Source organism: Heptranchias perlo, chromosome 6, assembly GCF_035084215.1.
Source record: "Heptranchias perlo isolate sHepPer1 chromosome 6, sHepPer1.hap1, whole genome shotgun sequence".
Taxonomy (NCBI): domain Eukaryota; kingdom Metazoa; phylum Chordata; class Chondrichthyes; order Hexanchiformes; family Hexanchidae; genus Heptranchias; species Heptranchias perlo.
The window spans coordinates 30,553,692-30,568,743 of NC_090330.1; the positions used below are offsets into that span (position 1 = coordinate 30,553,692).

General features: G+C 43.4%; 1 protein-coding gene across 3 annotated transcripts in view; it reads left to right on the forward strand.

Moving 5' to 3' along the window:
* atp8a2 (ATPase phospholipid transporting 8A2) overlaps window positions 1-15,052 on the forward strand; it is a 450,298-nt gene that overhangs the window by 93,518 nt on the left and 341,728 nt on the right. For all 3 annotated transcript variants that reach the window (XM_067986025.1, XM_067986027.1, XM_067986028.1), the window contains exons 3-4: window positions 9,340-9,439; window positions 12,782-12,880. In XM_067986025.1, coding sequence (XP_067842126.1) covers window positions 9,340-9,439; window positions 12,782-12,880 — 199 coding nt within the window. The remainder of the gene's footprint in view (window positions 1-9,339; window positions 9,440-12,781; window positions 12,881-15,052) is intronic.

Consider the following 15,052-nt stretch of genomic DNA (forward strand, 5'->3'; position numbering starts at 1 on the left):
CTAGCCATTGCCTGTCTACCATCATACCTTTTAATGTAGTTTCCCAATCAACCACAGCCAACTTGCACCTCATACCTTTGTAGTTTCCTTTGTTTGGATTTAAAACCCTAGTTTCGGATTGAACTACGTCATTTTCAAATTTAATGAAGAATTCTATCACATTATGATCGCTCTTCCCTAAGGGTTCCTTTACAACCAGATTATAAATTAACCCTTTCTCATTGCACAATACTAGATCTAAAATAGCCTGTACACTAGTTGGTTCCTCAACATACTGGTCTAGAAAACCATCTCGTATACATTCCAGGAATTCATCCTCCACAGTATTAGTGCTAATTTGGTTTGCCGAATCTATATGTAGATTGAAGTCCCCCATGATTACTGTATTACCCTTGTTACATGCACTTCTAATTTCCTGCTTTATACCATGCCATACATTACCACTACGGTTTGGTGGCCGACAAACAACTCCCACCAATGTTTTCTGCTCCTTGCTGTTTCTTAGCTCCACCCAAACTGATTCTACATCTTGATCTTCTGAGCCAAGATCCTTTCTCACTATTGTACTGATCTCATCCTTTATTAACAGCGCTACCCCACCTCCTTTTCCTTTTTGCTTGTTCTTCCTAAATGTTGAATATTCAGATCCCAGCCTTCGTCACTCTGCAGCCATGTCTCCGTAATGGCAATTAGATTATACTCATTTACTTCTATTTGTACCGTCAATTCATCTACCTTGTTGCGAATGCTGTGTGCGTTCAGATAAAGTGCCTTTAATTTTGCCTTTTTAACATTTTTTCCTATTTTGACCTTATTTGCTGCTGGCCTTTGTTTCCACTGCCTTCCAATTTCACTTACTACTTTTCTGCCTTCCACTTCTGGCTTTGTTACTCTCCCTTCTGAATCTCCTCTCAGGTTCCCATCCCCCTGCCAAGTTAGTTTAAACCCTCCCCAACAGCACTAGCAAACCTCCCCACAAGGATATTGGTCCCGGTCCTGTTGAGGTGCAACCCGTCTGGCTTGTACAGGTCCCACCTCACCCAGTACTGGTCCCAATGCTCCAGGAATCTAATGCCCTCCCTCCTGCACCATCTCTCCAGCCACACGTTCATCTGCTCTATCCTCCTATTTCTATACTCACCAGCGCGTGGCACTGGGAGTAATCCGGAGGTTACTACCCTTGAGGTCCTGCAGAAGATTCTCTGGCTAAGGTTGCATGGGTAAGAGTGGTACCAAGCACTCCTTCTCAGTTGGACAATGGAGGATAGGTGTTTGAGGAGGATAGCGTGATTGACCATGTCAAAGGCTGCAGAGCGGTCAAGAAGGATGAGGATGGATAGTGCACCACGGTCACAGTGACAGAGGATGCCATTTGTGACTTTGATTAGTGCCGTTTCATTGTTGTGGCAGGAGCGGAAACATGGTTGGAGAGGTTCAAACATGCAGTTGGGGAAAAGATGGGTATGGATTTGGGCGGCGACAACATGTCTAAGGGCTTTGGAGAGGAAACATAGCATTAATTGGCTCTTTCACCAGTACTTTTTCAGCACTGACAATAGATTTTTGGAATTGAAACAAAGCTGAAAACAGCAAAAGTTAACAGTCCAGTCTTCTGATTTCCCTTGGAAATCGAATGTCTCAAGCCATATCCTTCAGGTAGGGATTTCTGCATACAACAGGTGGGATGCATCTAACACAGCTCTTTTCAGTGCAAATGTCCTTTGGAATCTAGCAAGATTTAAAAAATCTGAAGGTAGACCCAACATTTATTGGTGTTACAACAAAACCATATTTTAGAGTCATATTATGCAATGATAAAATTCATATAAAACAATTTCCGATTATGAATTGAATGGTTAGAGCCAGTTTACAGAGCCATTAATAATGCAAAGGACAGGACTTGCCATTTAAACTCAAATTAGCCTAATTAAACTAGTTTTCGCAAGAACAAAGTTAGGCAACACACTTTGAAATAAAGACAACAGCCAGCTGCTTTTTTATTTTTGTGTTATATAATTGCCGGTATTTTATTCCGTGCCCTAAAAATAACCACAAAGCCCGTAATTTGTTATCTTTAAATACTGAAGCCAAGCAAAGGATTATCACCATGAGCCCAAGCTCAACTGCCACACCTGGGCTTACGGGTTCTGTTCATTCTCTGCCAGCTGTTGTTAAACTGTGTGGCTTCTAAGCGTGTAACTTGGTGTCTCCGCGCCCCCCCCCCCCCCCAACACACAGTGCTGAGTTCCCACTCAAACAGGACAGATGTGCTTTCAAATTGTTTCCCAATCTGCCTGTCTTTTGGCTAAATGCCTGCTTCTCCCTTTATATTTTGCTGATTTCTCACTCATGCTGACATGTGCAGGAGGCCTACAGTGGCAAGTAAAATAAATTTTTAGATGAATATGGCTTAAGGGAGGAGGTAAAGGGAAAAAAAAAATTCACAAGGACAATGATGGGAAATAAGAAGAGCAGTGGCAGACAAAAATGAAGTAAATGGAAATAAAGGAAAAACGCCCTTGGGAAGTTCCAAAGTACTGTACAGCCTATAAATTACTTTTGAAGTACAGTCACTATTGTTATGGATGCAAATGTGGCACCCACAAACAGCAATGAGATTTTTTATTGGGTGTTAGTTGATAAATAAAATGTGGAAGAGATTGCTTGCTCTTCAAATATTGCCATGGGATCTTTTGCATTCATCTGAACTGATAAATGGGCCCTCATATGAACGTCTGACCGGAAAGACCACAGCCTAGAAATTTGATGATATAAAACGGGCGCCTAAGCATCCCATATGGCTGCCGGGGGGTGCTCTGCCCGCCATATTGGTAAAGGTAGAAAAAGAGGCGTCCAGGGCTCGCCCCTGAAACAGGCGATAGGTGCTTTGTAAGTGCAAATGCCTGTTTGAAGCCCCCTTCGCAAAATGGGGCTTCCCTGAACGCAGCTGGCATTAACTTGCAGCATAACATGTCCTTAAAGGGATCCCTGGAGGCCTCCACCAAAAAGGTACGTTTTTAATAAGTACATAACTGAATGTGAAGCTGGAACATGCAGGAATGCTCCTCCCTCCATTGAGGCTCCACTGCAGTGCTGAAGATTGTTGTTGACCCTCGCTTAGCACCCACCCGATCGTTGTCCCTCGCCCGACCGGCCACCCCCTCCCCCCCTCGCCCGACTGGCCATCCCCCCCCCCCCCGCCCCCCCCTCGCCCGACTGGCCATCCCGCCCCCCCCTCGCCCGACTGGCCATCCCCCCCCTCGCCCGACTGGCCATCCCCCCCCTCGCCCGACTGGCCATCCCCCCCCTCGCCCGACTGGCCATCCCCCCCCTCGCCCGACTGGCCATCCCCCCCCTCGCCCGACTGGCCATCCCCCCCCTCGCCCGACTGGCCATCCCCCCCCCCCCGCCCCCCCCTCGCCCGACTGGCCATCCCCACCCCCGCCCCCCCCTCGCCCGACTGGCCATCCCCCCCCCGCCCCCCCCTCGCCCGACTGGCCACCCCGCCCCCCCCTCGCCCGACTGGCCATCCCCCACTCCCCCCCCTCGCCCGACTGGCCATCCCCCACTCCCCCCCCTCGCCCGACTGGCCATCCCCCACGCCCCCCCCTCGCCCGACTGGCCATCCCCCACGCCCCCCCCTCGCCCGACTGGCCATCCCTCACGCCGCCCCCCTCGCCCGACTGGCCGCCCCCACCCCCGACCGGCCGCCCCCACCCCACCCCCCCTCGCCCGACTGGCCGCCCCCACCCCCGACCGGCCGCCCCCACCCCACCCCCCCTCGCCCGAACGGCCGCCCCCCTCACCCGACCGGCTGCCCCCCCCCCCATTCCCGGCCCCATCCTCATGATCAAAGAGGGCATGTGATGGATCTTGGTGGGGTGGGGGGGGCAGTATGGGGAAGGAAGAGAGAAGGATTGTGTGTGACGGGGCTGGGAAGAGGGCGAGTGACTTGAGGGGGATGGGGGTGGGAGGAAAGTAAGCATGAGAGTGGGGGGGAAGACAGTATGCGTGTGAATGGGGGAGGGGGCAGAGAGAGGGCGTGTGTGTCGGAGGGGGGGTGGAGAGGGCATGTGAATGAGAGGCAGAGAGAGAGCATGTGAGTGATGGGAGGTACACCCCTGTCTTTATAAAAGTGTTACAAAACAACTTGCTGTGGTCAGCACCATGGGAAATCTGGTATATATGAAATAGTCTTGCATCTAGCAGATGTTGGTCACATTCCAGGCATACTTCAGAGTGTTGCACTATGTTACAGGTGCAAAACAATCTGTTACAATTACCTACGTTCCCACAGGGAATCCTTGAGCAGGAGTCTTAAAAGGACAGGTCAGGGTGGCGGTTAAACATTACAATTGTCCTCTGGACCCCAGGCTCCTGCGAACAATGCCACAGACGATCCAGTATTTTATTATCACTGAGTTAGAGTTACATGGGAGTTATTTCAAGTTTGAGAATCACGAATCTTTTAAGTTGCTTGTGCGAGTGAAATGATGGCTTTTGATGTCAAGGGAGTGTGACAGTTGATAGACCTCAGTCAAATTGATTTGCGTTAATACTGTCTCCTGAGGAAAGATACTTGTAGACTTGCCAGGAAGAGTGTTGTTTTGTTTGGAGTGTGCTGATGTTTGATCACTCCCATTGTTCTTCCATCACCATTTGTATTTATAAAAAGTTTTGCTGGGACATCAAATTACAAAAATCTTAATTTGTTTAATACTAATTGCAGTATCCACAGAATGCCGATTTCATCAACAGACATAAAACATAGAAAGTGTGATTGTTTCATTGTACTGTTTTTTTTAGAAATAACAGATGCTGTATTTGTATTTTACTGTGTCATCACAGCTGTTGTCTATGTTTTAATTGAAGACCTGGCTTCCGAGAATGGACACGTTCACTGTTTAAGTATCAGATGTATGGGGAAGAGAGGGAAGGGAATAGATTGTTCTAAATGCTAACCTCATAGAATCATAGAAAGGTTACAGCACGGAAGGAGGCCATTCTGCCCATCGAGTCCGCGCCGGCTCTATGCAAGAGCAATCCAGCTCGTCCCACTCCCCCGCCCCTACCCCGTAGCCCTGCAAATTTTTTCCTTTCAAGTACTTATCCAGTTCCCTTTTGAAGGCCATGATTGAATCTGCCTCCACTGCCCCCTCCGGCAGTGCATTCCAGATCCTAACCATTCGCTGTGTTTAAAAAAAAAGTTTTTCCCTCATGTCACCTTTGGTTCTTTTCACCTTAAATCTTTGTCCTCTGGTTCTTGACCCTTCTGCCAAAGGGAACAGTTTCTCTCTATCTACTGTCTAGACCCTTCATGATTTTGAATACCTCTATCAAATCTCCTCGCAACTGTCTGTTCCAAGGAAAACATCTCCAGCTCCTCCAGTCTATCCATGTAACTAAAGTCCCTCATCCCTGGAATCATTCCAGTAAATCTCTTCTGCACCCTCTCTAAGGCCTTCACACCTTTCCTAAAGTACAGTGCCCAGAACTGGACACAATACTCCAGTTGTGGCTGAATCAGTGTTTTATAAAGGTTCATCATGACTTCTATACTTTTGTAGTCCATGCCTCTGTTTATAAAGCCCATGATCCCGTATGCTTTTTAATCGTTTTCAAAACCAGCCCTGCCACCTTCAACGATTTATGCACATATACCCCCAGATCGCTCTGTTTCTGTATTCCTTTTGGAGTTGTGCCCTCTAGTTTATATTGCCTCTCCTCACATTTCAGTAGGAAGAACATCACTTCACATTGTTCTGCGTTAAATTTCATCTGCCACACGTCCACCCATGCCACCAGAGTGTCTATATCCTCTTGAAATCTATCACTATCCTCCTCACTGTTTACTACCCTTCCAAGTTTTGTGTCATCTGCCAATTTTGAAGTAGTGCCCTGTACATCCAAGTCCAAGTCATTAATATATATCAAGAAAAGCAGTGGTCCCTGGGGAACACCACTGTACACCTCCCTCCAGTCTGATAAACAAGCGTTCACCACTACTCTCTGTTTCCTGTCCCTTAGCCAATTCTGCATCCATGTTGTTACTGCCCCCTTTGTTCCATGCAGCACTTTATCAAATGCCTTTTGAAAGTCCAGATACACCACATCAGCTGCATTGCCCTCATCTACCCTCTCTGTTACCTCATCAAAAAACTCTATCGGGTTAGTTAAGCATGATTTGCCTTTAACAAATCCATGCCCGAATCGATCCACACTCGTCCAAGTGACTGTTAATTCTGTCCCGGATCATCGTTTCTAAAAGTTTTCCCACCACTGAGAAACTGCCTGGCCTATTGTTGCTGGGTTTATCCTTACACCCTTTTTTGAACAAAGGTGTAACATTTGCGGTTCTCCAGTCCTCTGACACCACCCCCGTACCTACGGATGTTTGGACGATTATGGCCAGTACCTCCGCAATTTCCACCCTTACTTCCCTCAGCAACCTAGGATGCATTCCATCCGGACCTGGTGATTTATCTACATTAAGTACAGCTAGCCTTTCTAGTACCTCTTCTTTATCAATTTTTAGCCCATCCAGTATCTCAACTATATCTTCCTTTACTGTGACTCTGGCAGCATCTTCTTCCTTGGTAAAGACGGATGCAAAGTACTCATTTAGTACCTCGGCCATCTCCTCTGCTTTCATGAGTAGATCTCCTATACGGCCCCTAATCGGCCCCACCCCTCCTCTTACTACCCGTTTACTGTTTACATGCCTGGAGAAGACTTTTGGATTCCCTTTTATGTTTGCTGCCAGTCTATTCTCATACTCTCTCTTTGTCCCTCTTATTTCCTTTTTCACTTCACCTCTGACCTTTCTATATTCTGCCTGGTTCTCACTTGTGTTATCAACCTGACATCTGTCATACGCCTCTTTTTTCCATTTTCTCTTCGTCGCTATTTTTTTGTCATCCAGGGAGCTCTGGCTTTAGTTGCCCTAACTTTCTGCCTTGTGGGAATGTGCCTAGAATGTAACCGAGCCATCTCCTCCTTAAAGGCCGCCCACTGTTCAATTACAGTTTTGCATGCCAATCTTTGATTCCAATTTACCCGGGCCAGATCTGTTCTCATCCCATTGAAACTGGCCCACCTCCAATTGAGTATTTTTACTTTAGAGTGGTTTGTGTCCTTTTCCTCATAGCTATTCTAAACCTTATGATACTATGATCGCTGCTCCCTAAATGCTCCCCAACTAACACTTGCTCCACTTGGCCCACCTCATTCCCCAGAACCAAGTCTAGCAATGCCTCCTTCCTTGTTGGGCCAGAAACGTACTGGTTAAGAAAGTTATCCTGAATACATTTCGAAAATTCCTCCCCCTCTGTGCTCATTATTATTGTTGTTTTCCCAGTCTATATTAGGATAGTTGAAGTCCCCAGTTATCACTACTCTATGGCTTTTGCACCTCTCTGTAATATCCCTGCAAATTTGCTCCTCTATATCCTTCCCACTAGTTGGTGGCCTATAGAATACACCCAGTAGTGCAATGGCACCTCTTTTATTTCTCAACTCTAACCAAATAGATTCTGTCCTTGACCCCTCCAGTACTGCAATATTCTCCTTAAACTGCCACTCCCCTCCTTTCTTTCCTGAACACCTTGTATCCAGGAATATTTAGTACCCAATCCTGCCCTTTTTTGAGCCAGGTCTCCTTTATCACCACAATATCCTATTCCCATGTGGCTATTTGCGCCTGCAGCTCACCAACCTTGTTTACCACGCTTTGTGCATTTACACACATCCACTGCAAACCAGTCTTAGACTGTCTTGTACTCTGTCTTACTCTGATTCCACCTAATACTGTACTATGACTTGCTCAAGTGCTATCTTTCTCCTGCCAGTAACAAAAACCTGATGGCGAGACATAAAGTCTCGGGTTATTTATATGCCGAGGGTTTTAAGTTACTGCGCAGAGACTTTCTCTGTTGTCTTACAATAGTGACAGGTATCAAAATAAGTGAACAGAGAGCATGCTTCCTCCTCGTTGCCTTGTCTGCAACTTCCACTGCTGCCGCTGTTCGGTATTATCCAAACACGGTGAATTTTTTCTAATGTCCAGTAGTCAAAGTTTATTTATTTACTCTTTCCCCACCATTTGTATGGTGATACATTTTTTTAAAAAGATTTTCACTGGTTATTGATCAGGAGCTGATTTTTCTCTTGCCAGCCAAAGGATGCTGGAACAAAAAGGAAAGACTTGCATTCATATAGCGCCTTTCACAACCTCGGGACGTCCCAAAACATTTTACAGCCAATTAAGTACTCTTGTAGTGTAATCACTGTTGTAATGTAGGAAATGCGGCAGCCAACTTCCGCACTGCAAGGTCCACCAACAGTAGTGTGATAATGACCAGATGATCTGTTTTTTGCATGATGTTGGTTGAGGGATAAATAATGTTCTGGACATCAGGGAGATTGCCCCTGCTCTTTGACATAGTATGGTGGCATCTTTTGCGTCCACCTGAGAGGGCAGATGGGGCCTCGGTTTAATTTCTCATCCAAAAGACACCACCTCCAACAGTGCATCACTTGCTCAGTACTGCACTAGAGGCGAGCCTAGATTTTGTGCTCAAATCGCTGGAGTGGGACTTGAACCCACAACCTTCTGATTGAGGTGATGAGGCAAATTGTACTTCCTCAACTGTTGCCCAGGTAAGATCAACTAATGAGTACAGACTGGGAATTGAATCTGAGACCTTATGATCTGTATGGCTTAGCCCACTTGTGCATCTAACAGTCAGAAGTGAATGGATGAGGAAAATGCTTAAGTGGTAATTGCAGAAATGGTACTTCAAATGATGCTCTTGGAATTGGTTTCCAGGCACCTGGTATTTGTTAGTTTCTTGACTCTCTCCTTCTGGTTCCTGGTTTCATGCACCTCTTAAGTACAACATACTCTTAGGCCACTAGCAGTGCTGGAATTGCAAGAGAGTAACTTTCACAGCTTCCTCTTCAGCGTTCCATTCTCTCTGGATAGGGAGATTTGCTCATAGCCTCCCTTCCCCTGCTTTTCAGAGACAGGAAATTAATTTAAATTAATGTCTGATGATGGGCAAAAAGGAGATTGGTTAATGTTTCAGCTGAGACCCTTTGTCAGAATTTTCATCAGCTCTGATGAAGGTTCGTGTCTGAAATGTTGATGTATATTTTCACTTTCAGATGTTGATTGATGCTTTCTGGTAACAATTTCCATGTGTTTAGAAATTAATAGTCCTTGGTCTTAGTGAACTGACTGTTTCCTTTTGTACGAAGAGATTATTAGAGTTTTAATTTTTTGGTATGGTTTGAATTTCCTTACTGAAATGACAATATCCTTCTCTTCATGATTAACAGCACGGCAAAATACAGCCTGGTAACATTCCTGCCCCGCTTCTTGTATGAGCAGATCAGAAGAGCTGCGAATGCTTTCTTTCTTTTTATAGCTTTATTACAGGTAAGTTTAACTTGGACGTGTTTGGGTAAGATTCTGCTCTAATTCATAGTATTTCTACTGACGCTTTCCCCTTTATTGTGTTTATACTTTTATATAAATTGCTAGAGTAAATGTTATTGATAAACTGATGGGGATCTGGTAACTTTCTATTCGATAACTTTGTCATCACTCGACATTGCAGCCAAGCACGCTACTGCACTCCCCTGATTTACACACATACACGTTCCACAGTCCAAGGATTGTGAGGCCAATTGTAGAGCACCCCAACTGCTGTCCATTTGAGGTTGACTGATGCTCCAGAAACTTAATGAGGGAACACAGTTCAGGGCTAATTTATTATCTCCATTTCTCATGTGCATTGACACAATTCCTATTTCCTTTTTCCTTTCCTCTTCCACACATGAACATTGAAGCCACTCCACTATCAAACTTTTTATGATGGAAGTTTAAAACAATTCTGAAGGGAAGCTGAACTTAAATGGTTCTGGTGTGTGGTGGAATGTCTCTTCAATATTACAATTTGTTTTGCCTAAGCTATAGTGGTTGGTAATGAATAATTTGAAGTTTTCATAAACTAAACCCTCACCATAGTTTGTGTTTTTTGTTGAGAAGTGCTGATTTCTAGCAGGAGCTTCCTGTCTACCATTACTTGATTTAGCCCCTCCTGACAAGGAACTGTCACAATAGCCTCATTCTTAACAACCCCGGTTTGGGGTTTGTACTCCCGTGAAACGACCTTTAGCAACTAGCGCTTGAATTTATGTTTGTTGCTTTGAAAGTCGAGACTGAAGAATTACCTACATTACTGTATGCTCAGCAGAATTTTATTAGTGTTCATTGTAACATCCGTTAGAGCTTCTTTCTGTCTCCTGACTATTTTAATAATGATCGGTTGAAATGTCTTTGCCAGTCAGCATTTTAGCACAGAGTAAACAGATCATCACTGAAAACAAGCATCATCATTTATGCCACAGCACTCCAGTCAGATTCCTAAGGAAAGGGTGTTTGGTAAGATTAGGTGCTGATCCTCACTCATCCATGTTGTTCCCTTACTCGGGCTGTTCTCTTTCCTAACTCAACATTCTTTCAATTCTGCTTTTAAATCCATAAAGGATCTCTCTCTCTCTCCCTCATCTTTATTGTTCGTTTAAAATTCTTAAAATCAGCGTCTTTGGTGGAGAAAATGCGTATGGATGGCTAACCCAATGATGTACACCAAAAAATGAATGCCATTGATTCCCACACGCTGTGCCTAATATATTGGCGAGTAATTTTACAGTTTCAAGCCCAATGTTTCTGACAGGGTTTGTATCTTAAAGGCTTTCCTTTCTAGCTTGAGTAAAAATACAAATCCCTCTTCTCCCCTTCCCCCTTGTACATGTAATTACCTCAATTAAAAATAAGAAAATAATTAACTAACAAATCATTAATTCATGACTAATTGATAAATCTTCCCTTCTGAGAGTTGTCTCCGACTCAGAATACAAACCAGAAGTGACAGTAACTGAAACCAAATCCTTGGTTAATAACGTGAGCAGCCTCTGGCTGTGAAATCATAGAAGCTACTGCCATTCAGCATTAACCTGCTGGATCTGACAATCTCAGCTGAGGGGCTAGATGATTTTCCTTTAACTTTTCTTATAATTGTGACATGCTGTACTTATAGTAGTACTGCTGAATTGTGCTTGTGGTATTCTTCCATGTTTTTGGAACAGCTGTTTTATTGCCTGGGAGCTAAAATTATCAAACTGTCTTCCCTGCTACTCTAATTTAATTGAATGGTGTCTCCATACAGCTGTATGACTTCCAAGTGATGAGGTTAGGAATTAAGATAGAAACAGAGCCGGATTGAGAATTTTTGGGGTGGCGGGTGGTCCTCCTCAATAAATATACTGATCATTCTGTGGTAATAGTACGTAAGGAAGACAGACTTCCTATCATTATATAATTTGTACCAATGTGTAAAGCAATTATATCTCCCTTCTACAAATCATCCATCTGTGTCCTTAACCCTAGTTTCTGAAAAATATATAACTTCTCTGCTGATTTCCCACTGCCCAACACACACTCAGCATGTTGTACGATGGAGTCTCAAAATAATCGGGCCCTTTGTACTAACCTTTGGTCTTCCTTCAGTCTGTTTGAATGCTGCAGATGTTGTAGCTATGACCTTTTTTGGGGGGATTTGTGAATGGTTAATATTGGTAGTTGTGTTGGATTCTTCAGTTCCTTCATTGTATATGATCAGTCATGAGAACATAAGAAATAGGAGCAGGAGTAAGTCATACGGGCTCTCAAGCCTGCTCCGCCATTCAATAAGATCATGGCTGATATTCGACTTCAACTCCACTTTCCCGCCTGATCCCCATATCCCTTGATTCCCTTAGAGTCCAAAAATCTATCAATCTCAGCCTTGAATATACTCAACGACTCAGCATCGACAGCCCTCTGGGGTGGAGAATTCCTAAGATTCACAACCCTCTGAGTGAAGAAATTACTCCTCATCTCAGTCCTAAGTGGCCGACCCCTTATTCTGAGACTATGCCCCCTAGTTCTAGATTGTCCGGCCGGAGGAAACAGCCTCTCAGCATCTACTCTGTCCAGCCCTCTTAGAATCTTATGTTTCAATGAGATCACCTCTCATTCTTCTAAACTCCAGAGAGTATTGGCCTATTCTACTCAAATTCTCCTCATAGGACAACCCTCTCATCTCAGGAATCAATCTAGTGAACCTTCGTTGCACTGCCTCTAAGGCAAGTGTATCCTTCCTTAGGTAAGGAGATCAAAACTGTACACAGTACTCCAGGTGTGGTCTCACCAAAGCCCTGTCCAATTGCAACAAGACTTCCTTACTCTTGTACTCCAACCCGCTTGCAATAAAGGCCAACATACCATTTGCCTTCCTTATTGCCTGCTATATCTGCATGTTAACTTTCTGTGTTTTGTGTACAAGGATGCTCAAATCCCTCTCAACACCAACATTTAATAGATTCTCACCATTTAAAAAATATTTGTTTTCTATTCTTCCTACCAAAGTGAATAACCTCTCATTTCCCCACATTATACTCCATCTGCCACCTTCTTGCCCACTCACTTAACCTGTTTATACCCCTTTGCAGACGATTTGTGTCCTCCTCACAGCTTACTTTCCCCAATCATCCAATATCTTTTTGATGCACCAATTTGTTGTTCCAATTTCATCTTTTACACCATTACTGCTATTACCATAAGTGTTATTCCCATTATTGCTGATGCGATTGATTGTGGGTTTTTTTCTTAAAAGAAAAAATGTAAGTAAGTTTTTTTTTTAAAACAAAACTCAGAATTGATTGTTTGTTTTAGCAAATTCCAGATGTGTCTCCCACAGGAAGGTATACCACTCTGGTGCCACTCATCTTCATCCTTACAGTCGCTGGCATCAAAGAAATCATTGAAGATTATGTGAGTATATCTGCTGATTCACATCTGTTAATGATAGACAGAATGTCAGATGACATCCATTCCCAGAATTCTGATAGAGTCCCACAATTTCAGTGGGGTGGGGAATTCCACTAGTCTGAAGTCCTGGGCCTGCTTATTTTGGGTATGTTACTGCAGAATAATACAGAATTGGTCATGGACAGAGCTATGGAAAATAATGAATGAACCCCAGTGGTGGCTTCCTCAATATTGTAATATAGCACAATTAAAGTTGGAATGAGACAATAACAAGGAGACAGGACATTCTGAAGTTGTCAGGTCCTCAACCAAAATACCACGGTTTCCTGTTGGAATATTATCAAGGAAAATGAGAACCATAATATATTATGGAATCTGTATTTCAAATATGATTTTAGATAAAACAACTGGGAATCTCTTTTTTATTTTTTAGGCCTGGGATGTGAACATGTTATGTATTTGTTTTGTTATAAGCAATATTGAAAAAAGCCAACACAAAACCAATAAAATAAATTTTGTCTTGCTGAATACTAAGTTAGTGATTATAGATAGAGAGGGCTGAAGTCTAAGGTATTTCTGTATCTTTAGAGCTCTTTAAATGTCCAGGTAATGTACAAAACAACTAAGAGCAGTAACAGATAAGAGAAGTAAGCGTGGGGGGAACATCTAGGCTATAGCGATCACAACATAATAAGGTTTAAGATAAAGATTGAGAAGGACGTAAGTAGGACAAAGACCAAAGTAATAAATTGGACAAAAGCTGATTTTCAGAAGATGAGAATGGAGATAGGGAAAATAAACTGGAAAATATTACTGATAAACAAAGAAATAGAACAGCAGTGGGAAACATTTAAAATGGTGATCAATAGAGTTCAGGTGAAATATATCCCACTAAATAGCAAGAACAAACTAGCCAGTAATTATACATACACCATGGATGAATAAAGAACTTGGGGCAAAATTGAAACTAAAGAAAAAGGCATACATTAACTATATAGACAATAAAGGAGAGGATGACGAAAGGGAATACGAAAAGGTTAGGAAAGACATTTAAAAAAACAATTAAAAAACATAACTAAGGTCAGAACATGTGGAGTCAGGGGACAAGTAGCAGAATGGATAGCAAACTGGTTACAAAACAGGACACAGAGCGTAGGGGTTAAAGGTAGTTACTCAGACTGGCAAAAAATGGGAAGTGGTATTCCACAAGGATCAGTGTTGGGACCACTGTTGTTCACAATTTACATAAACGATTTGGACTCGGGAATCAAAAGTGAAATTTCAAAATTTGTGAATGACTCCAAATTGGGGAGTGTAGTTAATACCGAGGAGGACTGCGACAAAATTCAGGAAGGCATTAATAAACTTGCAGAATGGGTGCGTAATTGGCAAATTAATTTCAATATAGTTAAGTGTTACATTTTGGTAGGAAGAATAAGGAGGCCACCTACTCCTTGGAAAATAAGAGTCTAAATGGGGTAGAAGAGCAGATGAACAAATCTTTAAAAGTAGTGATGCCGGTCAATGAGGCCATTTTTTTTTAAAAAAGCAAACCAAGCACTGGGGTTAACTTGTAGAGGGATAGAATTGAAAAGCAGAGAAGTTATGTTAAACTTGTATAAAACCACACTTAGCATTATTGTGAACAGCTCTGGTCTCCATGTTATAAAAAGGATATAGAGGCACTGGAGAAGGTGCAAAAAAGATTTACTAGGATGATATCAGAACTGAGAGGTTGTACCTATCAGGAAAGATTGAGTTGGCTGGGGCTCTTTCCTTCTTTACCCAGAGAGCGGTCAGAATGTGGAACTCGCTACCACAATGGGAAGTTGAGGTGACTAGCATAGATGTATTTAAGGGGAAGCTAGATTAACATATGAGGGAGAAATGAATAGAATAATATACTGATAGGGTTGGATGAAGTGGGGAAGGAGGAGGCTCCTGTGAAGCATAAACACCGGCATGGAGTTGTTGGGCCGAATGGCCTGTTTCTGTGCTGTACATTCTATGTAATTTTTTTTCTTTTCAGTTTAGTGGTGATTATCCTAGAGCACGTGGGGGAGGGGTTAAGAACAAGTATGGGGAAGGGGAGAAATAGTGTAAAATACTAAGCCTGGGGTATATTAGGGCAGATAGGATAGAGGCCAAGAAAAGAATAAGACAAAAAGTAGCATC